This window comes from Rhineura floridana, chromosome 5 (genome assembly GCF_030035675.1).
Source record: "Rhineura floridana isolate rRhiFlo1 chromosome 5, rRhiFlo1.hap2, whole genome shotgun sequence".
Taxonomy (NCBI): domain Eukaryota; kingdom Metazoa; phylum Chordata; class Lepidosauria; order Squamata; family Rhineuridae; genus Rhineura; species Rhineura floridana.
In genome coordinates, this window is record NC_084484.1 from 115926026 (window position 1) to 115951329 (window position 25304).

The window sequence follows — 25304 nt, forward strand, 5'->3', positions numbered from 1 at the left end:
TCCTCCTACAAAAGCTCATACAAATAGAATTGTTCTCCACTACTATTTTTCACAGTTTATTACACATAACAATAAAGATATAAGATCTCGGATTCAGACATTTGTATCTAATCATCCCAGTCCAAACATATAAAAATCAGTATTGGCTCAGACAAAGCCTGGAGATAATCTGTGCTGCTGCCACTATGTCACAATACTGGCAAATTGCTATTTAAAGTTAAATAACTTTAAAGTTTTAAGGTAACTTTAAACAGTAGTTTGCTGTTGTCATTTCCTCAGAGTGATGCTTGGAGTACCCATTGTTTTTTCAGTGAGCAGGTGAGAGAAACAGAGTGGCATATAGCAAAACCAGGAAGGCAGTAGCAGTGCAGTCCACCCCTCTCAGGTGACACGATGTCTTGAAAGAGCCTTGCACCCTTAGCAGATGTGTGTGATAAAGATCTCAACTTATAGGCAGGTTAATATAGGACTGTCCTTATAGGACCAATAGCGGATATAGAATCCCAATATTTTTGTCAAAAGGAACCACTTGGGGTTTTTGTTTTTTTTAAAAAAAAACATTTTGGAGTTATATTCAGTGCTAGATTAAGCTAGTAAGTGCAGATCTATGAACCAGTGTAAAAATACTGTAAAGACACAAGTAAATGAAATGTGAAAAATATATTATCAGGATTCATCCATCCACTGGTCCATGCTGTTCTCATGATCTAAATTGCCTTTTTGTAGCTGTTATTTATTTTCATTTATGCTGCTTGAGCTCCTTGAAAGAAAAGTAAGATAAAAATAGTATAACAATAATTGTGTTTATTACTGTCAGTGGTCTTCACTAATGTTAATGTGATCTTCACTAGTAATGATATAAGGAGATATATCATTCTTGAAATGTTTGTTGGTGAAAAGGACTGTTTTAGCAAGAAGCAGTGAGGATTAGCAGAGACTTTTGATCTTCCATTTGCTGGTGTGCTGAGCAAATGCTGTACTAGCCCACTTCTGGCTAGATATACAAAGATGTATATGGGAATGTATGGGGCTAGCACCACTAGCAGTGCTCTCAAACTGTCATGTAATCTGCTAATTCTGAAGGAGACAGGTTCATTATACGAATATTTCCATTAGAGATTAGGAAATTAGGTTTCAGACCACTATGAGTGTCTTCAGTGGATGTACCATAAAAATAGATTGGACTTTAGAATTTTACCTAGAGAAGCTAAACTGAACATGTTTTTCATTTTTTCCCCACACGTCACTTTAATGCATAGTATTCCTTTTCACAGCTTTCCTTTTCTGTAGCACAGCATATACAGAGCCAATTATCTTCCAACCTCTAATTTGTTTATTTCACCTGTCATAGATTATCACTGAACCATGATGACTTGTGTGAGCAGTTTGAGTAGAACAGATGACCATGGGACAGTATATCAGTTATTTAGGAAACCAGATGGTTGCAATATCTCATGAGTCTTAGATATCATGCCTTTTCACGGTGGTATAGAAGCCCACTGATAATGTAGCAGGCTAGAATGCAATGAGTTGGTGTTCCTTCTCAAAATAGTTGCTGATTTGACCACTCTAAGGGCCCATTTACTCTACAATCTCCACACTGGTACTCAAGATTATCATTGTGTATAGCTCGCTGTCCTGGCATGCCACATAAATAGATTGTACACCCATCATCTCTGCACAATTGCATGGTTGATAGGTGTGAACATAAAGTCTGCTGAGGTTTACAAGGCAGCTGACTGGCATGCCAGAACCAGTACATCAGGGAGATGAAGTGGGAATAAGTCAGCTGCAGCCCAAAGCTGACTCTCAGAGCTGAAGCCCAAACAGTCTACATTAAAGTTCCAAGTCAGACATGCTATTTTGACTATCTAGGTATATGCCTTATGTACTTTAGGAATCATGCTTCAGCTAATAAATGGCCAAGTTTTGATCTTGATCCACAGATTTAGATTTCTGCCTGCATACTCTATAAATTCCACCGTAGTCAGTTGTAACATTTAAGAATCCTACAGGAAAGAATTTAGGTCCTGAGTTTCACTGCCTGACCTCCATCCAATCTACTTTTTTTTAAAATACGAATAGTAATACTAATATTAAACAATAGCATATCTGTAGTATCTGGAAATTTGCCACTCACACACACTCTCAAATAAACACAATAATGTTTCTCCTGTTGATGAGTGCAGGTCAGACAGTCTTATCGTGTCTAGGCTCTTGTGACCTGCCAGTGTTTTCTCAGTGACAATTAAAAAACTCTACCTTAAAGCCACTTTGGAATATACCTGAAACTGTACCTGCCTGCAGAGAGAAAAAAGGTTGTGAAAGTGGTTGGTTAGGACAAAAGCTGATGTTACAATGGAAGCACAGGCTTTCAAATCCTGTGGTTCCCTCATGCTAATGTAGAAGCAGAGGACATTTGCAAAAAAAAAACACCAAAAGAAAAAAAGGTGTGTAGCAAGGGGTGCTTTACCCTGTCGGTGTCCACCAGTTTCTCCTTTGTAGATTCCCCAGCCCTGTCACAAAGTTAGAAGAAAGCACAGATGAACAAACAGAAGGTGGGAGAGAAATTAAGAACTTTTCCTTGTTGTCCTGCAGTTCTATCCTATCTGTGTTCCCAGTCCTCATTATCTTAGAAAACCTAGATTTTAAAGTACAGTGTCCTCACTATGAGTAGAGAAAAGGTACATGTACTGAAGAACAAAAAGAACAGTCTACATTTGACAAGAGAAAAATGACACAATTTAAAATTTGGGTTGAAAGAATCTAACTACTATGGGTGCTACCTTTGCATTCAGGCTGATTCTTGCTTTGGTACTAGCACTACATGCCCACTCCCTGTTGGCTCAACTGAGGATCAGATCATAATGTTTTGCAAGCAGAAATCCAAATCCTGTAGTCCAGAGGTGTGGGCATACAATTGGCACTGTGCATACAAATAATACATGTGCATATGTATATACAAAGTAATATATGTACTGCTTATGTTACATACTTCATGATTTATGTGACAATAGCCATATGAGTGTTTTACTTGCACCTATGGAATTTCTGCCTGGTTGATAAGTGAATCAATCCTAAACTCATCAAAAGAACAGAACAGGGACTATGTGTCTTAGCTCCCACCATCAGAATCAGATGCGGAACTCTCAGCTTGATATTGTCGAAGGCTTTAAACCACAGGTTAGCACATGACTTGGTTAGGATACAGCTGCAGCATGACTACACAAGCAAAGACCTTGGGCCTGTTCAACTTACTGTGAGATTGATGCTACTTGTATCCCCGTTTAATTCGCATGGTTCACATGACATTGCAGGCAAAGAGAAGCTAGGGTGCCGTTTTTCTCTTTAAATCCGCATTAAATCAATCCAGGGTTACTGCGAAAAGTGAAGGAAAAACTGTCTCCGCTTTGCAGCATTACTCCATGTAGGCACTTTGCTTCAATGTTTTTTGCTGGGTGGGTGGATCTTCGCTTTCAGATACTCCCCTTTCTCTGCCCACTAAATTCTCCATGAATTCCATTTTATTTCCGGCAGCTTAACCAGCCACTTCAGCCTCCCTCTCCTACATCAGAGTTTGCTCTAGCCTTCCTTCCCCCTCCTGCTCTAATCAGTTTCATGTCAATTGCACCCCCAGGCTCTGGGCTTCAGCTGGGAGAGCAGTGCAATTGACAAGAAGAAACAATGAAACAGACAAAGAAAACCATCCCCCCCTTTAATCAGTATGGTGTCAAATACACCCCCAGGCTCTGGGCTTCAACCAGGAGAGGTGTGCCACTGATAAGAAACACTGACAAAAAAACCCTTCCCGTTCTCCATTAGCAATATCAATACACTGGAGAATGTAAACATGTAAATTTGGGGCGGGGGAATTAAACAGCGGCACCAATCCTTCCCAGAGGAACACCAACTAGTGTGAACGGAAAACAGCGGATTTGAAGTTAGAAGTGTAGACCTTGCAAATCTATCGCGATGGCAAAGCTGCGTCTTTACTACGTCTTTCAGCTCCCGTGTGAACCAGCTCCTTGTCACAACACTTGACAAACCCCTGGATCCCCTTAATAAAGGATGGGGGGGACCACTATTTTTGTGGGGCTTTTCTGTCAGCTCAAGACCAAGAAAGCATGAGAACAAAAGAAGAGTTCACTGTATCAGGCCAATGGCCCATCTAGTCCAGCATCCTGTTCTCACAGTGGCCAACCAGTTGCTCATGGAAAGTGGGCACTCCTCTTGGTAGGCTGGCTTATGGTCTCCATTTGTCTGTACCTGCACCACCAATGGCGCTCCCATGGTGAGAGGAGTGAGGATGACTCTGCAGATCCTCCTTTACCCCACCTGGACATCCCCTCCTAAACTGTGGGCAGGCTTGCCACAGGGGGTGGACTTAACTGTGACTCTGCCACCACAAGTGATGAGATCAGAGGGTGTGTGGTTTGACCACTTTATCCACATTGGTCTGTCAGAGGCAGGTCTGTCAATGGGCAGACTACTGGGCTTCTCCACAACACCGTCATCCACAATGCCCAGACCACTGGGCCCCTCCCCTGGATCCCAAGCCTCCTGCTTTTCCCAGACCAGTACTGCCAAGAGTTCTCCATGGGACTCTTGTTGTCAGGCTTACCTTATTAAAGAGAGATCAAAGGAACTTGGATTGTTGCATAAAGTGTGAATTTGCTTTTAGGTTAAGTTTGGAGTAAAGGTGTTAAATTCTTGCAGGTACACAGGTATATGAGCCATTTTGACCTATTTTGCTATGTAAGCAACTTAATGTTGTATATCTTCTATCTTCACTTATGCATTGTGGTCTGGATTTCATTGACAAACATTTGTAGGCTGATAGATGGATCAACCTGCCTTGGGCATAGGTTGGGTCTGAGTGCTCTCTTAGACTTTTCTAGCATCATGGTCCATAATCTTTCCAATGCAAACACCACATAAGGACTTCTGAGAATAATTTTCTTGTATATATAAGAAGTTTGATAATATAACCAGTGTTTTCATCGAGAGGTGTGGGGGATGGCAACAGGATGTGCAAACTTATTTATTTATTTAACTCATATGTAGATAATTTATAGAGCTTGAAGCAGTTTGCATTTTAGAAAACTACAGGTACCTAAGTATACAATAAATACAATATCAAAAAATTAAGGGGGGGAGGAAGACAACTAAGCACATAAATATAGCACAATTTATATGTAACAATCATATCAATATAAAATTCTATAATATCACTTGTTGAACAGAACTCAAGCTCTGAAAAACATTCTAGCCACACACGTTCAGTCTTTCACTTTCATCAGTCCTCACACATACATAAATATTACAGCTTTACCAAGATTTTCTTTCTTTCTTGTTACACATCCTTTCATCAATCCTTAACATACAACAGCCAATAATGATAAAACACACAACAATAATAGCAGGTGACAACCAATAATAATTAAACTCTCCATACTTAAGTAGCATTAATAAATCCAATCCACTCCAATGAGCTTCCCTATTTCCCTGCTGCCTCACACGGGTGGGGGGTGGGGAGATATGGAATATAAAACAACGTTCCGATAACACCCCAAAACCAAATCATAGCACATAAGGCACTCCACCAGTCCCACCCTATGACTGATCCACAACACAATACTAGTAGCAAACAACATTGAATACTGACCAGTCGTCAACACAATGCTAGCAACAGATGTAACAACAAGAGTGGTTGTGCCCACACCCTCATGGCATCCCTGAAGTGCAATGTGTCTGCTTTTGTGCTTCAAGCCCAGTCTTTCCAGAAAATTGGTGATACCACTCCCTCCTCCGTTCCAGTGTTGCAGGTGGAGCTGGTCCAGATCATCCACCTCTTGAGCATTAATGTTGTTTCCATGGTAAGAGGGGCAAGCAATAGCCATTCACAATTCAGTCCTTTCCCCCTTACTCCCATTTTCCTCACAGTCAGTTGCTCAAAGTTGTTGGCTGTTTATCAGGAACCATGGGAAAGTGTAGGAACATTGGAAGTTACCTTATACTGAGGCAGGTCACTGACCCATCTCGCTTAGTATTATTTGCACTGACTGGCAGCAGCTCCTTCAGGGAGTCAAATAGGGGGAATTCCCAACCCTACCTAGAGATGCCTGTGATTGAAGCTGGGATCTCTGCATGCAAAGCAGATGCTTTACCACTGAACTGTGGCCCTTAATTCACAGATCTTTTATTTACTCTGTATGCTTAAATCAGTATATTCCCCTTACCAGAAAGGAATTTGTTAGAAGATTACTATGGAACTAAAATGTTTTAAAGGCCAGAGGTGAAAACATGCTACTCATGTACTTAGATTCAGGGTAAACATGGAATGGCATATATTGATAACTCATGCATGGTAACTCTATATTATCATAGTGCTCTCTGGATCAAGGGCAAAGTGACTGATATTATTAATAAAGCCTTGATACCGCATGAACATAGCAATTCTAATTTTATGGCTGTAAAGTTTTTAACTCGTGTGGTGCAATAAAAGTGTCATGAAGATTAATGTTCAGTGGAATTATCTAATTCCACATAATAAATTATGTTCCAGAGATGTATCCAAGATAATATAGGCTGGTATATTCCAGATAAGACATTAAGCTGAGCAGTGATTTTCAACTTCTGTATTTCAAATGCAGATATGACATCAAAGATGACTACACCTTGCGTATTAAAAAGGTTATGAGCACAGATGAGGGTACCTATGCATGCATAGCTGAGAACAGAGTTGGAAAAGCTGAAACATCTGCTACCCTCACTGTTCGAGGTAAGTGCTGAAATATTTGAAAGAGACTACAACTAATATACTGTGCTTCTATTTTCTAAAACAGTACAAATCTGATGATTTTGAGACAAATCTATCAAAATAATTGAAGTTAGTTTTTTAAAAAATATTAAAAACAGTTTTTTTTCTTTTATATAATTTTGTGAGGCTTTTAAAAAGATTATCCTTTAGTTTCATTCTACTGATAGTAGTTGAATCATTAATTGGTTAAAGTGTATAGTTAGGCTAGGATATAAGGAGCTGTAATATTGAGAGAATTCACCAATTGAGAGAATTGACTAACAGGTCTACTCTAAGCATGATTGAGGCTGCAATTCAATACATGTCTAGTATGTCTACTCAGAAGTAAGATTCAGTGGGACTTACTCCCAGGTAAGTGTGTATTGGATTGCAGCCTAAGTCAGTATCCAACCCTCTGGAGATATCCTGTGTTCTTTTGGTTTGTGTTTTGCTATCTGCGATGATTCCAACATGCTCAGAGTTTACCATGTTAGGGTACAACAACAGATGTTTTTATAATTATCCTTTCCAGTTAACATGCATGTAGAAAGTTGTGTTGCCTAGCCTTTCACAAAGAGAAAAAAAAGTCTCTCAGAATTAAAAAATTTTTAAAAAGCATATGAAGCTGCCAGTATTCAGTTAACGGCAATTAACACTTGTAAGGGTGGACTATATATCTGCTCCTAGCAACTGAACCTGAGGCAGCAATCCATAAAAAAAACATGTAATGGTTTTATTTTCCGGAGTGAGTTTGGAATATGAGAGAAGCATTCAAGGCACAATGCAGTCTCCTTCATTGCTGGTTTAGGAATTTTATTAGGGAAAAGTAATGTAGTGAACAGATGCTCCAACCAGTACAGCATACGTTATTTGAACCTTATGAGCCATGGAAATCTCCTACGGCAAAAAAAACTAAAGTTTTTCTCTATGCCAGGTGGTGTAATAGTAGAAAATGGAAAATGAGAGGAAAAAGGAGAAAGGAATTGATTTGGCTTTAGGGAAGAAGTTCTGGTGTGTGTGTGTGTGTGTTTTTCTTCAGAGCTGCCATGATGCTGTAGACTTGCAAAGAGCCTTCCCTTGCAAAGAGTCCTGTGCTATGCTGTGAAGTCATGCATATCAAATAATCATTGGTGCTTCAAAGTGCTGTGTCATTTAATTTCATTGTGATGTCAGGTGACTGACAGGTGGGATGCCTCACCCACCTTTCAAATTTGGCCTATGGAATGGTAGGGGATATAGTTCCCCACCGCTGGTGCAGAGGAAGGGGGAATCATGGGATATCAGACTGGAGAAAATAGCTGAGGTAGAGGATTGACTTGGTATATTTTCACACCAGAGAGAGAAAAAAGGGATTGATGGCAAATACAGATGTACTGGGAACACTGAAAACATATCTTCATGGAGTCCAAAGGTTATCTTCACTGGGCAATAGGCTGTAGATCAAATAAGTATTTACTCAAGAGGTCCTGCTCTCTGTATATTTCTTTTAGAGCAGATGTTGGCCTGGTGAACTTCCATTCATTCTCCTGCTTATGGTGGCTTATGTTTTTCATAGCCACCTGTGAACGTCTTTGGCAGATGTACTGTTCAAATCCCAAGGATGAATCCAGTTGGGGATACTATTATTTCCTTCCAGAATCCACCAGCACACTAATCTTAAGAATGTCTAGAGACTTAATACTATTTCCTGAAACCTGCACACATGTTGAGCCATTTCTAAAACCATAACGCACATGGATATTTGTCCTCAGCAGTGTCAAAATGTCAACACTATTAAGTCAATCAGTGATGTGCATTCAATCTGAAAATGCTATTCTAAATATTTAGAAGTACCATATATTCACATGTAATATATATTATATAATATGTTGTGTGTGTCTGTATGATATACCCTTCTACATGTGTGTATCAATATCACACAGACACTATTTCACAATTTAATAATATGTGCTGAAGGTTCAGTAGAGCTGTGAAAGGTTAATAAAAACATTTTTAGTTTTATCAGTGCTGCTTTTCCTTCATACACATTAAATCAGATTATCAAAGTCTTTATGGATTTCTTTATTAGAACAGAGGTCAACTGACCTAAGACACCAGTTTCCATTTCCATCATTTAATGCATAGACACATTTCCATTTAATTCGATGAATTTGGAACAAAAAAGGGGGAGGGTTACCTAGTGGCTTTACATGTGGTGTGGGGGAGGTAAAGAGTTGTCCAGATATGACAGAAGAGTGAGGTTTTGTGGTAATCCAGCTGCTAGAATGTTACTGTTAATACTTACTTTAAATAATAAGTTTTCTGTTTTAAGCTGCGAACTATGTTCACTTAGGAACTATTTGTGTTTGATGAGTGGATTCCCATTTTGTAATTTGAGAAAAGCAAACACAAGATTTCCATTTGGGAAAAAAATAGCATCACACACACCCCTCATTTTCTTGTGGAAATAATAAAACTAGACACTAGTGTAGTTTTAATAAATATTTAAAATGTATTAATAATAATTTAATAAATAATATAACAGATATAGAAACAATAATTTATTATATATATATATATATATATATATATATAATAAAACTAGACACTCACTAGCTACTCACTTCATATTTCTTCATAATCTCAGCCACCGCACATATTATAGAGACCAACAATTTAACACTAAAGCTTTGTATAGTTATATGAGTAGTGAGTGGAACAAAGGGGACAGGGAGGAATCTGTTGAACTCACTGGAGCTTGAATTTAAGCAAATTAGGGTGAAAAAGGAAAATATATAATTTAATTGATTTTCCTACATGAAAGAGGATATCTCATTATCTTCCATCACCACCCTCAGCTTTCTAATTTAACTAGCCATAGGCATAGTGTTTATTCAATGCAATGGAAGACACTGTATTGCAAGTATATGTTAAACATCTGAGATATAAAAGAAGATTAGAAAAGACAAGAAATATAACATTTAAAGTGAGGAGCCTGGAAATTTTGGAGATAAAAGCTATATTGTCAAACTCCCATTGTTTTTATGGCTCTAACAGAAATCAAGCTCTTTGTGTGTATAATTGATATGCTGTGATGTGAACTTTCAAGTCTCTAGGAAACATGAAGTTTTTTCATGAGCAGTCTTACTAACTCTGCATTTATATAGTGTCCACCCCAATTTTACTCATGTTTTACCCTCATCAGTACTAATGATCCTGTACCAAACGGTAAGGTAAGCCACTTTTTCTTAGAGACAAGGGACAAAAAAAAAAACCCATAGAACTTCCCATAAACTTATAAAATGTCTATTGTCTTCATCACCCACAAAACTGCTAGCTGCGGTGATGGAATTTCTTGCTGTAAGGGGCATCCAGCTCCCACCAGTTGTTGGCTCTGTGACCTACTTGCTGCAGTCAGGATATCTTGTATGTGCAAGGCAACTGGCGGTTGTTCACCAAAGGCAAGAAAGAAATACTTATTAAGAGTGGTATTCAATACTAATCCTACTCAGAGTAGACCTACTGAAATTAATGAACCCAAGTTAGCCATGTCTATTAACTTCAATGGGTTTACTCTGAGTAGCACTGAATACCATCCGAGGTCTTTCTTTTAGATAGCTGTCCTCAAAACCTAGTACTTAGTCCAGTAGGCACCAGATACAGAAGCAAGGATATACTGGGGAAGAATCCTTCTCAATTTATCTGCTGTCAAAGGGTAGGAAGACAATGTTTTTTATGTTTGGCATAAAGATATCCCTTTTCCTGACAAGCCATTGCAGCATATCTCTGAAAGCCAAACTAGGATTCTTTTTAAACCTTAAATATGGTATAGAAACTCTCAACTATTATTGTGAATGGCCGTTTCAGGAGTTTACAATTAGAGCTCTTGTAGGGGACCACCAAAGTGCCCCATCGGAAGATCTTAGTGATCAAGGTGGAACATAAGGAATCAGGCTGTCCTTAACATACTTTGGGCCCAAGTTGTTTAGGGCTTTATGAATTAACACAAGAGCCTCGAACCTGCACCAGTAGCAAATCAGCAACCAGTGCAGCTCTCTCACCAAAATAATAATATGTTATCAATAACCTGTTCCTGTGCACAGTCTGGCTACTGTATTCTACACTAGTTACATCTTCCAGACCAAATTACAATGGCAACCCCACATACAGTGTGTTAGGGTAGTCTTAAGGTTGTCAGTGCATAGACCACTATGATCAGCTATCTCTGTCCAAGAATGGTTGCAGCTGGCATACCAGCCAAAGCTGGTAGAAGATATTCCTAGTCACAGAGGTGGATCACGGAGTACCCCAAACTCAAACCTACTGCATGACAGGGAGCAGAACAGACAGTTGACCTATCTCCAATATATGGGAGCCACCCACCCACAAAGTCCCTGTCTTTCCAGGTTTCAAGCTCAGTTTGTTGACCCTCATCCAGTCCACCAATGCAACCAGGCACCAGTCCAGGCCTTGCACAGTGTGAGATGTAACAGAGAAAGTCTCATTAGCAAACTGATAACACCTTGATCTAAAACTCTGAATGACCACTCCCAATGGCTTCAAATAGATGTTGAATAGCATAGGGGACAAAATAATGGCCTCTAGTACTCCATAGCATAAATGCCAGGGGACTGAAGAGCACTCTCCCAGTGCTACTGTTTAGATAATACTGCCAGTAGGAACAGAGCCACCATAACACACTGCTACTGATACCCATTTCACGGAGTCATTCCATAAGGCTACCATGATCAATGATATCAAAGGCTGCTTAGAGGTTGAGCAGAAGGAGGAGGAACACAGAAGGCTTCTTTATACTGAGTCAGACCCACTGGACCATCTAGCTCAGTATTGTGTAATACTGACTAGCAGCATCTATCCAGGGTTTTAGACAGGGAGTTTCTCCTAGCCCTATATCTGGAGATATTGGAGATTGAACCTGGGGCCTTCTGCATATAAGGCAGGTGCTCTGCCACTGAGCTACAGCCCTTCCTCCCATGGATGTGCTCCCTCTGTCCTTTTCTCTATAGAGGTCATCCACCAAGTTGACCAAAGTTGATTTGGTTATGAACCCAGACTGGAATGAATCCACACTGCAGCTGTTCTGCCATAGACCTCTCAAACACTTTCTTGAAAAAGGGGATATTTACAACTGAGTGGTAGTTATTACTGTCAGTTGGGTCCAAGGGCAGCTTTTACAGGAGTGGGCATACTACTGTCTCTTTTATAGAAGTGGGCACCACTCTTTCATGCACTGAAGTGTTCACTGCACCCTAGACCCACCTGGTCAACATCAGTTCCCTGACTGGATCTCACTAGCCATTATGGGCAGGGATCCAGAGGACACATAGTCAGACACATCCCCACAAGCACTCTGTCCACATCATCAGGCTGCATAAACTGAAAGTGATTCCACAGAGTCAGGCAAGATTTATTTATTAATTATTTGATTTATATCCTGCCCTTCCAGTAGGAGCCCAGGGCAGCAAACAAAAGGACTAAAACACTTTAAAACATAATCAAAACAGACTTTAAAATACATTAAAAAAACATTATTTTTTAAAATCTTTAAAGACACGTTTTTTAAAAAAAAGGTTTGAAAACATATTTTTAAAAAAAGGTGTAAAAACATATTAAAAAGCAATTCCGACACAGACTGGGATAAAGTCTCTACTTCAAAGGCTTGTTGAAAGAGGAAGGTCTTCAGTAGGCACTGAAAACATAATGGAGATGGCGCCTGTCTAATATTTAATGGAAGGGAATTCCAAAGGGTAGGTGCCACAACACTAAAGGTCCGTTTCCTATGTTGTGCAGAACAGACCTCCTGATAAGAAGGTATCTGCAGGAGGCCCTCACCTGCAGAGCACAGTGATTGATTGGGTATATAAGGGATAAGACGGTCTTTCAGGTATCCTGGTCCCAAGCTGTATAGGGCTTTGTACACCAAAACTAGAACATTGAACTTGGCCCGGTAGGAAATGGGCAGCCAGTGCAATTCTTTCAGCAGCAGGGTGACATGTTGGTGATACCCTGCCCCATTGAGCAGTCTTATTGCGGAATTTTGCACCAGCTACAGCTTCCGCACCAGCCTCAAGGGCAGCCCCACATACAGCGCATTACAGTAATCCAGCATGGAAGTTACCAATGCATGGACAACAGTAGTCAGGCTATCCCAGTCCAGAAATGGCTGCAGCTGTCTTACCAGCCGAAACTGGTAAAGGCACTCCTAGCCACAGAGGTCACCTGGGCCTCTGGCAACAAAGGTGGATCCAGTAGCACCCCCAGACTATGGACCTGCTCTTTCAGAGGGAGTACAACCCCACCCAAAGCAGGCAATTTACCAATTAGCTGAACTCAGGAACCACCAACCCACAGTGTCTCCATCTTGCTAGGATTCAGACTCAGTTTATTGGCCATCATCCAGCCCACCACCGAGTCCAGGCAGCGGTCCAGGACTTCCACAGGCTCTCCCAATGCAGATAGAGCTGGTTATCATCAGTGTACTGCCTTGCCCTCATCTTCTATGGTAATTCACCACCTCCCCATGGCTATACTTCCCTCTGCCTGTGATCACTGAAATTGGAGTGTCATCTCCCCTGTTCCTCCTTACTGAGACTCCTCCTAAACACCTGATATCGACCCAACAAGAGCCCACCAACAAAACCTACTTGAACCAGTTATCCCAGTAGGCCTCTGAGAGAATTGGGAACAGTCAGACCCACTCAATATATTTCACATGGCTCATCTACTCCCCCCTCCCTGCCGTCTCACATCCAGGGAGGGCCAGCCTTCTGCCAGTTACACACTCTCACTCTGGCAACTTTCTCCCATCTCGCAACTTTCTCCTATCATTCAGTTCACTGCACAGGCTCTCACCCTGTGCAGGAACGACACATGTGCTGTATGCCTTCCCCACCACCAACCTCCTCTAGATTGGTTAAATATATATATAAAGAAATAAAAGGGGGTAGCACCCTTGCCCTTGGGACTCCCTAAGGGACTCCCCAAGGGGTGACTCCTTTTGTTGTCATCCCTTCAGTGGCTACCCCTTCAGTGGCAGACGCACTGCTCAAGGGCAGCTGGGCTTTTATACCTCCTGATCCCTTAGCTGTAACTGTAACTTCAGCATCTAAATCACCATAAAGTAAAATAACCTCCATAAGTTAAGGGCCAAACAGTCACAGCAGGCCTCCATTACCTCCAGAGAGTCACAGCAACCAATGCGCCTTTAATGCCACATGGTAGATTCAGCTGTGTGCTCCAGCCAGTGCTTGACCAGCCTCAGAGCAGATCTAAATCATCCATGTTTCAGCCATTGTGCATCCTGTTTCATAACCCACAGCTTCCTAGAATGTCAGAAAGCATTGCAGGCTCCACAGCACCAGAAAGGGCACTTGTGTCAACAACCCTCTGTATCTTGCAATTCCCCAACAAAAGAAGAGCTTCAACAGAATCATCTGCTTGATCCACTGGAAAATCTCCCAGAGCAATCAGGAATCCATCAGGAATCCATTATAAGTCTCTGAAGGCAGAGAGGGATAGCTGCCATACGCCCAAATATCACCAGAAAGTGGTCTGAACATGATGTCACCATAGAGACCCCCCCTATATTTCCAGACTATCCTCCTCCCTATTTAGAGCAAAGATCAAGTCCAGGTTATGTCCTGTTCTCTGTGTTGGTCTGATAATAACCTGAGACAGGCCCATGGAAGTGGTCCAGCAACAGCCTCTGCATGGATGTTGAAGTCACCCAAAATTGTCAGTCAGGATTCCTCTAATGCCATGCTCAAGACCACCTTGGCCAGCAGGGTAAGCGGTACACCAGCAGAATCCCTAATAAATCTCTAAAACCCAATAGTAGATGCAGGCTCTCTAGTCTTGCTCCAACATGGAGACATTTCCCAATGAAGGAGAATGAACTCCAATGAAACACAGCTACCCCCCTCTCTGGACCTCTAGTCTGGGTTGGTGCTGCGCCAAGTACACAGCTTTGTTGCTGTTATGTGCCTTCAAGTCGATTTTGACTTATGTTGACCTTATGAATCAGTGACCTCCAAGTGTATCTGTCATGAACCACCCTGTTCAGATCTTGTCAGTTCAGGTCTGTGGCTTCCTTTATGGAATCAATCCATCTCTTGTTTGGCCTTCCTCTTTTTCTACTCCCTTCTGTTTTTCCCAGCATGTCTTCTCATTATGTGTCCAACGCATGATAACCTCAGTTTCATCATTTTAGCTTCTAGTGATAGTTCTGGTTTAATTTGTTCTAACACCCAATTATTTGTCTTTTTCGCAGTCCATGGTATGCACAAAGCTCTCCTCCAACACCACATTTCAAATGTTGATTTTTCTCTTATCCACTTTTTTCACTGTCCAACTTTCACATCCATACATAGAGATTGGGAATACCATGGTCTGAATGATCCTGACTTTAGCGTTCAGTGATACATCTTTACATTTGAGGACCTTTTCTAGTGTTCTCATAGCTGCCCTCCCCAGTCCTAGCCTTCTTCTGATTTCTTGACTATTGTCTCCATTTTGGTTAATGAGTGTGCCAAGGTATTGATAATCCTTGATAAGTTCAATGTCCTCATTGTCAATTTTAAAGTTACATAAATTTTCACCCATCTCCCCCACCCAGGTTTCAGCAATGCATGGCAGGTCAGCACCCTCATCCATGATCTAATCATGAATTAACATGGTCTTATTATTTTCTGACCTAGTATTTAGCAAACACATTACCACACTATCGGGAAAAGTGAAACAGCAGCACCCCATAGTACCATGTGACCATGGGGAGTCAGACACAGGCATCAGTTGCAAGCATCTGTTGTCCTGTCTCTGCTGTCCCTACCCCCAGCCATGCCTACTTTTCCCCTCAAAGATCTACTAGATACCACTGTATCCCAACCCTGGTTATTTCTATCAAACACATCCTGAACAGTCAACCATCACTCACAACATGTCAAATATTCACAATGCAGCACCCATCCAATCAATCATCAACCATAATGATAATTATAAATCAGTCTCTGGCAGCCTCCCCTCCCTTATCTGGGATCCTACCAGATTACTCTCATTCTCATAATACTAGGGGAAAACAACTACCAACATACTTCATCTCATCCAGTAAACAGTCAGCACCATTATATGCTTCATAAAAACCTATACTAGCATCCTAATACAAAAAACCCATAATGTAAAAGGGTGGTACCCTCACCCTCATTGCATCCCCAAAGGGACAGCCACTTTGATGTTTTCCCTTTGGGGTTGACCTAATGCAGCCTTTCCCAACTAGTGGGCCACCAGATGTTGTTGGACCACAACTCCCATCAGCCTCAGCCAGCATTGCCAATGGTCAGGAAAGATGGGAATTGTGGTCCAACAACATCTGGTGGCCCACTAGTTGGGAAAGGCTGACCTAATGGTTTTGGCCTGCTGATGGCAGTCTTTTGGGCCCCATTGGTTTTGGATTTATTGCTCTAGGGAACTGGGAGCCCACAAATCAGCTTACCAGCCTCCAGGGGACACAGTTCAGACCCATTCATTCCCCAACACTCTTCTTGCCTTGGTTGCAGCAGGTGGAAAGCTCTAAGTCAGGTGTGGAGAACCTTTGACCTACCAGATGTTGCTGAACTATAACTTCCATCATCCTTGGGCTCATGGGAGTTGAAGTTCAGCAACATCTGGTGGGTCAAAAGTTCCCCACCACCACCGGCTCTAAGCAGAGTCAGCTGATGTCTGCCGGGATGAGGAGGGACTGGTGATTCTAATTCTCCCATTCCTACACTCTCACAGGTGGCTGCAGGCTTCTTCCTTTGGCATCCAGGGGAAGAATTTAATGTGAGAATGCAATGGGTAAAGGGAGGATTATGTATACCCCCTTGAGCTCCTTGGAAAATAGATAGGATATAAATGTAACAATTAGTTAATGGTTCTTTTTGATTAACTGGGAGAAGAGCCCACAGTAAAGACAATTGTGAAAGCATTTGGCCTGAAAATGTCCTTTCTTATTTGCTGGTTATATACCAGTCAGTTGCCTGCTTTGAAAGTGGTACTTGAGTTGCTGAAAAGCCACTTCTAGAGCTTAGGCTAGGAAGAGGATTTAAAAACCTTAAATTGTTGTTATTATCATCATCAACAACAACAGCAAAGACAGGCACTGCTTGTTTTGAAATCTGCAGAAAGGGACACAATGATCAAAAGCCTTGACATTGTACAGAGTACACCGGAGAAAACAGCAATAGTTAGGGGATTGACTACAAGGCGTAGAAATTATTTAATAAGTAACTGGGAAATTGATATACCTCAAAAGATGTCACAACATATTGAGTTTAAGAAAGAAAGAAAGAAAGAAAGAAAGAAAGAAAGAAAGAAAGAAAGAAAGAAAGAAAGAAAGAAAGAAAGAAAGAAAGAAAGAATTGACTTGGTCCTCTTCCTCAACTATCCCATACATGTCTACTCAGAAGTAAGTCCCACTTATTTGAGTACTCACTTTTGTGAGTAGAGAATTGCAGCCTAAAACGTAAGAAAATTAAATTTCAAAATGAGCAGTTAATAGTATAGTTTTATTAATTTCATTAGTCACATTAGGCTTGCTTCCTCTCTCCCATATTTAACCAACTAAAAATACCCAGTGCATCTCTGAACTCTTTCTTAAAATATGTTGAGTAAAAGTAGGTCTGACAGCATCTCTCCCCCCATACACACCAACAGAACAACTCTAATGTAATTCTGCTAGAGTGAAGTCACTTTGCAGCAACTACATTCAATCTTAGGATCAGACTGAAACAGAAATAACCTGTCAATCATTCCACATTTTTAAAAGAAACTCAAAGTTATCTAAGCGGCAGTTTGGAAGATTATGAGTTGAAATCCCTATGGCCATTGGAAGTTATGTTATATTTTCATCAGGTCTGTCAGAGATTGAAAAGGGGATGTCCTGTGAGCTTTTGTGTCTATTACTGAATGAGGAAAAATTGTGCCTTGGGCTTTGCTCTAACCTCTGCTGCAGTCCTGACCAGCCATGCTTAAAGCTCAATTGGTAGTTAAATCAGACAGTGATACTTTTATTTTATTGAATTGACATTTGCCAGTCTGTGGCTTTGAATGATATATTCAGCAAGGTCTAAAAGTTTGGCCTAATGTAAAGCTAGTTTACTTCAATCAAGCATGTTACTCAGATGATTGATTCCAGATAGCCTTTTCAAAAGTTGTACAGGAACTTGCCTTCAACAATTTGCAGTTCTAATAATTGTAACTTAAATAATAGCAACTGTGGCTGACATGAGAATTTAGTGGTCAGCTGAGTATCCACAGTTAAACATAACATTACATATCATGCATTCTGACAAAATTTATTTTTTTCTTTAATTTTGTTATATTCTCATCACACCATTGTAAATTCTCCAGCTCGTCCTGTTGGTAAGTAACCATCCTTCTATCCATTTTAGCATGACTTCATACAGTTCTTCATCTTTCATTTTCTAACCATGTAGGACTGTCTTCTGTAGTTATTAACTACTACATATTTAATCCTCAAGCAGCATGTTAAGGGGGAAATGTTTTGCATCTGTTCTGGACCGTGATTATCCAGTTAGTATCTTGACTATCCTCAATTAATACCTAAACATTGTTTATCAGTGTTCCTACTTATCCAAATATTATGTGTGCTCTTACATCTTTTGTGTAATGAATTGTAATTCTTTTTATATGAATCATTGACTATATAGATATTTTGGTGGTTGTTTGGATAAATGAGGCTGCATTCTGCAATGATGTCAGTAATTATGTTTGTTTTAAATTATATCCTAATGGCCAAAATCCAAGGTATGGATTTAATGGTCAAAACTGTAGCCCATTTAAATTCATAAAAAGAACAATAACTGATATTACTGGGCTTTGTTTTCCTTGCATAAATTTCTGCATCTGTATTTTCAGCATCACTTCTAAAATAAAATAATTTGTTACAGCTGTTGAAAATATATGTATACATGATTGAATTAAGAAACATTAATATTAAAGAATCACTATTTTTTTTCTGATGAAGTACTACATTTGTAACTGAAGTGCCAGTGGAAAGATAACTTCTAGGTGAGCATATAGAATTTTTCAGCCCTTTTTTATTAGACAGGGTAGCTCTCTTAAAGATCAGTATTAAAAATGAAATAGAATAAAGATGATGAAATCATTACTTTTATTTTACATTGTTTCAAGTGAAACAGAATTTTTTTTTTACTAATATGTCTAAAGTGATTTTTTTTTTAAATGTGCAATTCCAGTTGATATATGTAGTGCCAAGTATAGGGTGGCTGCAGTGTTGTTGATAGTTTCAGCTATTTCAGTCTTTATCTGTATTGTCATATCCTTGTTTTTTGAACAAGCGTGAAAATTTAAGCTTGAATTATTTCTGTCTGTTTGGCCAAAGCAAGCCATTCCTAGCATATGGTACTGACTGTACATATGAAAAGTCAAGCATGATTCTGCCTGAGGTAGATGGCAGCTGGTGAATATAACAGCTCTGTACCAGATTCCCATTAGCAAATCAAAACATTATGAGTAATAACTGTATTGCTCATCTCTGAAATAGCTGTTTTTTTTATTTTAAGCTTTTGAAAAGATTTCCTACAGGAGTTTAGGAGCAGATGGGTTCTGGAAGCAGGGTATTTATTCCTATTTAGACGATTTACTTCTGTTATTGCACTCATAAGATGGGTTTTTCAGATGAACAAGTTAATATTTTTCACACAGGTTTTTTTTTTTTTGCTGTGTTTCACTGAGGCAGTGCAAGGAGTTTGTTCCAAATACCATGAGTGACAATTTAATGGGGGAAATTAATTTCATCCACAGTTTTCCTATTTCATGAGAAAATTTAATTGGTGGAGGTAAAATGTTTCAATCAAACAGCAAATAAAAAAAAATCCAAAAATATCAATGTTTCATTACTGCTAGTGTGGAAAGTAAAAACAAATTTAAAAACATTTCAGAACAAATGTGATCAATTATAAAGCTTACTTAACAATGACAATCAGAAATAAATCAAATCAGAACAAGCACTTTAGAAAATACACTGATTCGGATTTTAGCACTATCATGGCTCTTGATTGTCATTTTCGTGGTGGTTTAGAAGAAGGTAGTTTAGAAGTGGTTTAGAGAAGGTAGAGATTGTGAAAGAAAAAGATGCTAAATCTGAAGGCCAAAATATTTAGGACTCAAAATTAACACCTTGCCTGATGTCTAGAAAACTATAGGAAACCAGTCCAGACCCTGGAATGTTGGCCTGGACTAATGCGAACTGTAGTAGACTCATGTAATTCCTAATGTAAACCATGATGCAGATATTTCTTCCCTTAGAAGACAAGTTGTCCCAAGCGAATATCACTAGCCAGGATTAGGATGGTGATATCTACCAACTAAACTTAGATGTAACTGAATGTATAGTAGGTTTCTTTCTAGGAAGTTGGCACATCAGTCTCATTTGAATTTAGCCTAGGCCTCAATAATTTTCAATTTACCAAGTCAAACTTTGTTTACCAGTCATATATTGTAGCACCAGAGCCTAGATAAGCCTCTTTTTTGCTCTCTGCCCTGGCCATGGTTATTGTCTGGTTATTGTCAGGCATCTGTGGCTGATGGTCTTCTGTTGCTTGTTGCTCTCTGATGATCTCTGTTGCTTGTGAATCACAAGTTATTCAGGCTTGGGATAACCAGATGATTGGAAACAGGCTGGTATAAACAGGGCAGTTGTGGATGTGTGCAGGACATAAAAGCCTGCTGGGCTCCTACTGGGAGGAAGGGCTGGATATAAATCTAATAAATAAATAAAAAATGTGGGGGGGGGAACACACTGCAATATCACAATCTTTTCTCAGCGTGAAGGAAGCCTTATTTAATATATTTAATAATTTAAAATATATGTTTAAACCTTTCAAAATGTTTTTAAGCTTTTTTACAAATGTTTTTATATATGTTTTGCTTTAATATTGTTGCGCGCCACCCCAATCTCCGAGCAGTGAGATGTCCAGGGGTCCCTGCGCTTGCCCTGGGTTTGGTTTCCTTGGGAAGAAGGTTAGCGAAGACTGTGGTGTCTTTATGAAATATGGTTTGTTTATTTACACACATTCCAACCTGAGCTTAGGATGGAGGATTTCAAGGCATCAGCAGTCCAATATCCAGCTTTTCCATCAGGGTTACAGGAGGCATCCTAAAGCCATGGTGTAGAGAGCCAGTCTCTCTGCCTGCCTCAAGTTCCCAGCCATTCTCTGACACAACTAACTACACAAGCCTTTCCTAGGCCCCAGGAGGGAGGGGAGGCTCTCCTGAAAAGTTTCAAAGGGATCTTCCTGGCCCATTCACCAGTTACTGGGCACCTGATAGACCCATTAACCTGGCCACTCTATTAGCTTAACAAAAGAAACTCATCTGGTCATGGAGGAAAGTACGTAAACATACCCCAGTTACACAGACACACTCTTGCAGGGCCGGTGCCAGGCATGCCAGGGCCCTTAGGCACCAGCCTGCCCTAGGCCCCAGTACCTGCCCGCACACCCCACCTACCTTTCCCCTGAAGTGAATGCTGCCCACGCATGCCTGCCATCAACCAAGATGGCTTCCCTAAAGGACTGATGCCTCCATCGCCACCTTGGTTGTTGGCATGCACAGTGTGGCCAGCATTTACTTGAAGGGAAAGGTAGGTGGGGCATGCAGGCGGGCATTGTGGGCCTGTACAGTAGTAGAGGGGGTGCCTGGGAGCTCTCTCTCTGTGATCCACGGCAGGGTCAGGAGCCGACATTGCCGCAGATCACGGAAGGGAGTGCTACCCACCCACCCTAAGGAGGGGCCCTCAGCCTCTGGCGCCGGCCCTGCACTCTTGTCATCTGTCCAGTGTCAAGCTAGCAGCAGCAACAACCTGCTTCTCTATTTTCTGCTGCTCTAGGAGGCCTCCCTCCAAGTTGCAGTTGAAGGTGGTCATTATTTTTTCCTGTGATTGCTTAGCAACAGAGATTAAGTGATTAAGTACCCTTAGTAACATTGCTGCCTGCTGAAGCCTTAGATAGTTACTTCCACATTTTGCTTTCTAACATGCTTTGTAGATATGATTGATTTACTTTCCCCCCCTCACCTCTTGTCAGCAGTCCTATCTCAAGGAAAGGAGGATACAATATATTTTTGTTGTCCTAGGAATGTGTGAGAGGAGCATCCCTATGTAATGGCTACTTCCTCTGTTGGCTGAATTGTTTCTGCTTGAGTTCCTGATATGAAGTGAAATAAATTTAGTAGATAACATTTAGACCCTCTGCACCAATATCTTACTCATAGCACACAAGAATGGTAATTCACAAATCATTTACAGCTCAGTACAGCTATGCTTGAGCAAGTAACGTTAATAATTTATAATACAATTTTATTTTTTTTGTCAATAATTTTTATTCAAATTTTCATAAAACAAACAAAACAAAATCAAAAATCATTCAAAGACAAAACAAAACAAAACAAAAGTGATTAAACAGTAAAATAAAATGTTGACTTCCGATTTGTCGCAGATCAGATATAGGTCTACAATATATAACAATCCTGTCTCTTAAATTATATTATAAAATCACTTTCCTCCAGTAGTTATCTTAATTAATCATCAAATCTCATAAACATTACTTTATTCTTTCCACAAAAAGTCAAAGAGAGGTTTCAATTCTTTGAGAAATATATCTATCAATTTTTCTCCAAATAAGCATGTCGATTAATCCATCTCATTCAAATCTATTAGGTCCAATAATTTCAATAGCCATTCTTCCATTATCAATGTTAATTCCATCTTCCATCTTCAATAATCCTGTTGTCCAGTAATTTCAGTAGCCATTCTTCCATTATCAGTATCCCATAATAATCTTGTTGTCATAGCCATAGTCCAAATAAACATATTGATTAATCCATCTCGTCAAATCTGTTAGGTCCAATAATTTCAATAGCCATTCTTCCATTATCAATATTCCATCTTCCATCTTCAATAGTCCTGTTAAATCCAATAATTTCAGTGTCCATTCTTCCATTATCAGTATTCCACAATAATCTTGCTGTCATAGCTATAGTCATATAATAAGAGTCTGATGGGAATTTCCTTTATCACAAATATTTCCTTGCCATCAATTCTGAATATGTTGCTGAAATATTGTTGTAAAGTCATATCTCTGTTCTTCTTTTTTACAAAATGCACTGGCTCATCTCTTGAGAGTTTTTCCATTGTCACATATCTGTAGTTAATTCCATAGATTTTTTCTATATCAAGCTCCATCACATCATTCCAGTCCAGAAAATTATCCAAGACATTGATAACTTTATCTCTAATATCTTCATTAATTTCTTCAGAGACAACGTTGAATTCCAAACAGTAAACTTTGTTTCTAATATCCATAAACTCCAGATCTTTTTCCAATTCCACATTTGTTCCAATCTCCAGGTCTTGTATCTTCCCTTTAATTTTTCTTTTCTCATCTCTAATCTCATCAATCTCCTCTTTCACAAGATCCCCTATTTCTTTAAGCTCCTGCGTCATTTTGCCCAATTCAATTTTCATCTCCTTTCTACCCTGTCTCAGGGTTTGTTTCATTATCTCAATCTTATCCATTATTTTCTGGAACATAGTTACTTCCAGATTCTCAGCCACTTTCTTGATTGCCATTCTTAAAACCATGAAAACAAACAAAACAAAACAAAAAACCACTTCTTATTTCAGCAACAATTGGGTTAATATTCCAGGCTTGATGACATCACAGTGTAGACAGAACAGCCTGCCTTATCTCTTATATGTTCAGGAATACAAAACAAATTTAGTTCCCAGCATCAAAACAGTTAGTGGCGTCGTGAACAAGCAGATTCGTCAAAATGAAATAGACAAAAAAAAAAAAATAGTCCCAGACATATAATATTCCAAAGTTCATAAATCAAATTTATTTATTTTTTTCTCCTCGGAATAGAAATCCCTCTTCCGTTTATATCTTTAGAATGCAATTCCAGGATAGCTTTTTGCAATAAGAACAAAGATAAGCTTTTTCAATTTCTTTCCTCCTTAATTTCGTGAATAAAAGAGAAGAGTTATAACTCACCCAGAAATTCTTTATAGCTGATTCATTGACAAATCTCTTATTGCTGCAACAATTTAAACCAAGTGAAAAAAAAATAGAAAGAAGGATGCTTGCCTGTTAAAGTCCGTTTTTCTTTGAAGAAAAGATAAACGTGTCGCATTAATCAGTTAGAGCTTGTTTGGAAGTCCGTCCGGCATTGCTGGCTAAACTTTCTCTCATAAATTAATGAAATCCAGTCCTCCCAACAAAAACAGGCTTTTGTGGTTAATCTCTACGTTTCTCCCTGCCCGGGAGAAAATCTTTACCAGTCAAAAAGAACGTTCTGACTGATTTTATAACTGAAAAAGCTTCTTCTGAGACGAGAGCTCGTCTCAAAAAGCAGGCACAAGCGAAGTCATCCTTCCCGGAAGTCATAATTTATAATACAATTTTTAAAAAGGCTTGTCATGAAATTAAATTAATTTCTGAAAAACTAACGAAGAGCCTGAGAGTGGCTTTGAAAGACCATTGACCGGCTTCACACATTATGTTAAACCATAGTTAATGTTTAAATATTGTTTAACATGAACGAGTGACATCCTAGTACAAGCTGTAGCAAAATCCTAGCTTTGCTTCTCATTTGAACCTGGGTATGTGGTTTGTTTCTCCAGCTAAAATGATGAAACTGAGCTTATCATACTTTGGACACATAAGGAGAAGACATGATTTATTATTTATTTATTTATTTATTTTATTACATTTTTAGACCGCCCTATAGCAATAAGCTCCCAGGGCGGTGTACAGCATAATAAAACAGGTTAAAATACAGGTGGATGTAAATACAATACACAATGAAACATAATTAAAATTTTCAAATTTAAATACAAATTTTTATTTTTTTAAAATGCCTGGGCAAAGAGGTAGGTCTTTACCTGGCGCCGAAAAGATTGCAGAGAAGGCGCCAGGCGTATCTCATCAGGGAGGGCATTCCATAATTCGGGGGCCACCACTGAGAAGGCCCTAGCTCTAGTTATCGTTCTCCGTGCCTCCCTATGTGTTGGGACACGGAGAAGGGCCTTCGACGTCGAGCGCAGCGACCGGGTAGGTACATAGCGGGAGAGGCGTTCCGCCAGGTATTGCGGTCCAATGCCGTTAAGGGCTTTATAGGTAAGAACCAACACTTTGAATCTGGCCCGGAAACACATTGGTAGCCAGTGCAGCTGGGCCAGGACAGGTGTTATATGATCAAATTTTTTAGTTCCAGTAAGAACTCTGGCCGCAGCATTCTGCACCAGCTGAAGTTTCCGAACCGTCTTCATAGGTAACCCTACGTAGAGTGCATTACAGTAGTCCAATCTAGAGGTTACCAGAGCATAGATAACTGTGGCGAGGTTCTCCCTATCCAGATAGGGTCTTAGTTGGGCTACCAGCCGAAGCTGGTAGAACGCATTCCTTGCCACCGAGGCTACTTGAGC

The 25304-nt window shown here is 39.9% G+C and overlaps 1 protein-coding gene across 13 annotated transcripts in view; it reads left to right on the forward strand.

The window, feature by feature from the left end:
• ROBO2 (roundabout guidance receptor 2) overlaps positions 1 to 25304 on the forward strand; it is an 863595-nt gene that overhangs the window by 581670 nt on the left and 256621 nt on the right. For 9 of the 13 annotated variants that reach the window (XM_061627931.1, XM_061627933.1, XM_061627938.1 and 6 more), the window contains exons 6-7: positions 6654 to 6781; positions 18185 to 18196. In XM_061627931.1, the coding sequence (XP_061483915.1) occupies positions 6654 to 6781; positions 18185 to 18196 (140 nt within the window). The remainder of the gene's footprint in view (positions 1 to 6653; positions 6782 to 18184; positions 18197 to 25304) is intronic. The other 4 variants (XM_061627932.1, XM_061627936.1, XM_061627940.1 and 1 more) reach the window with 1 other exon arrangement.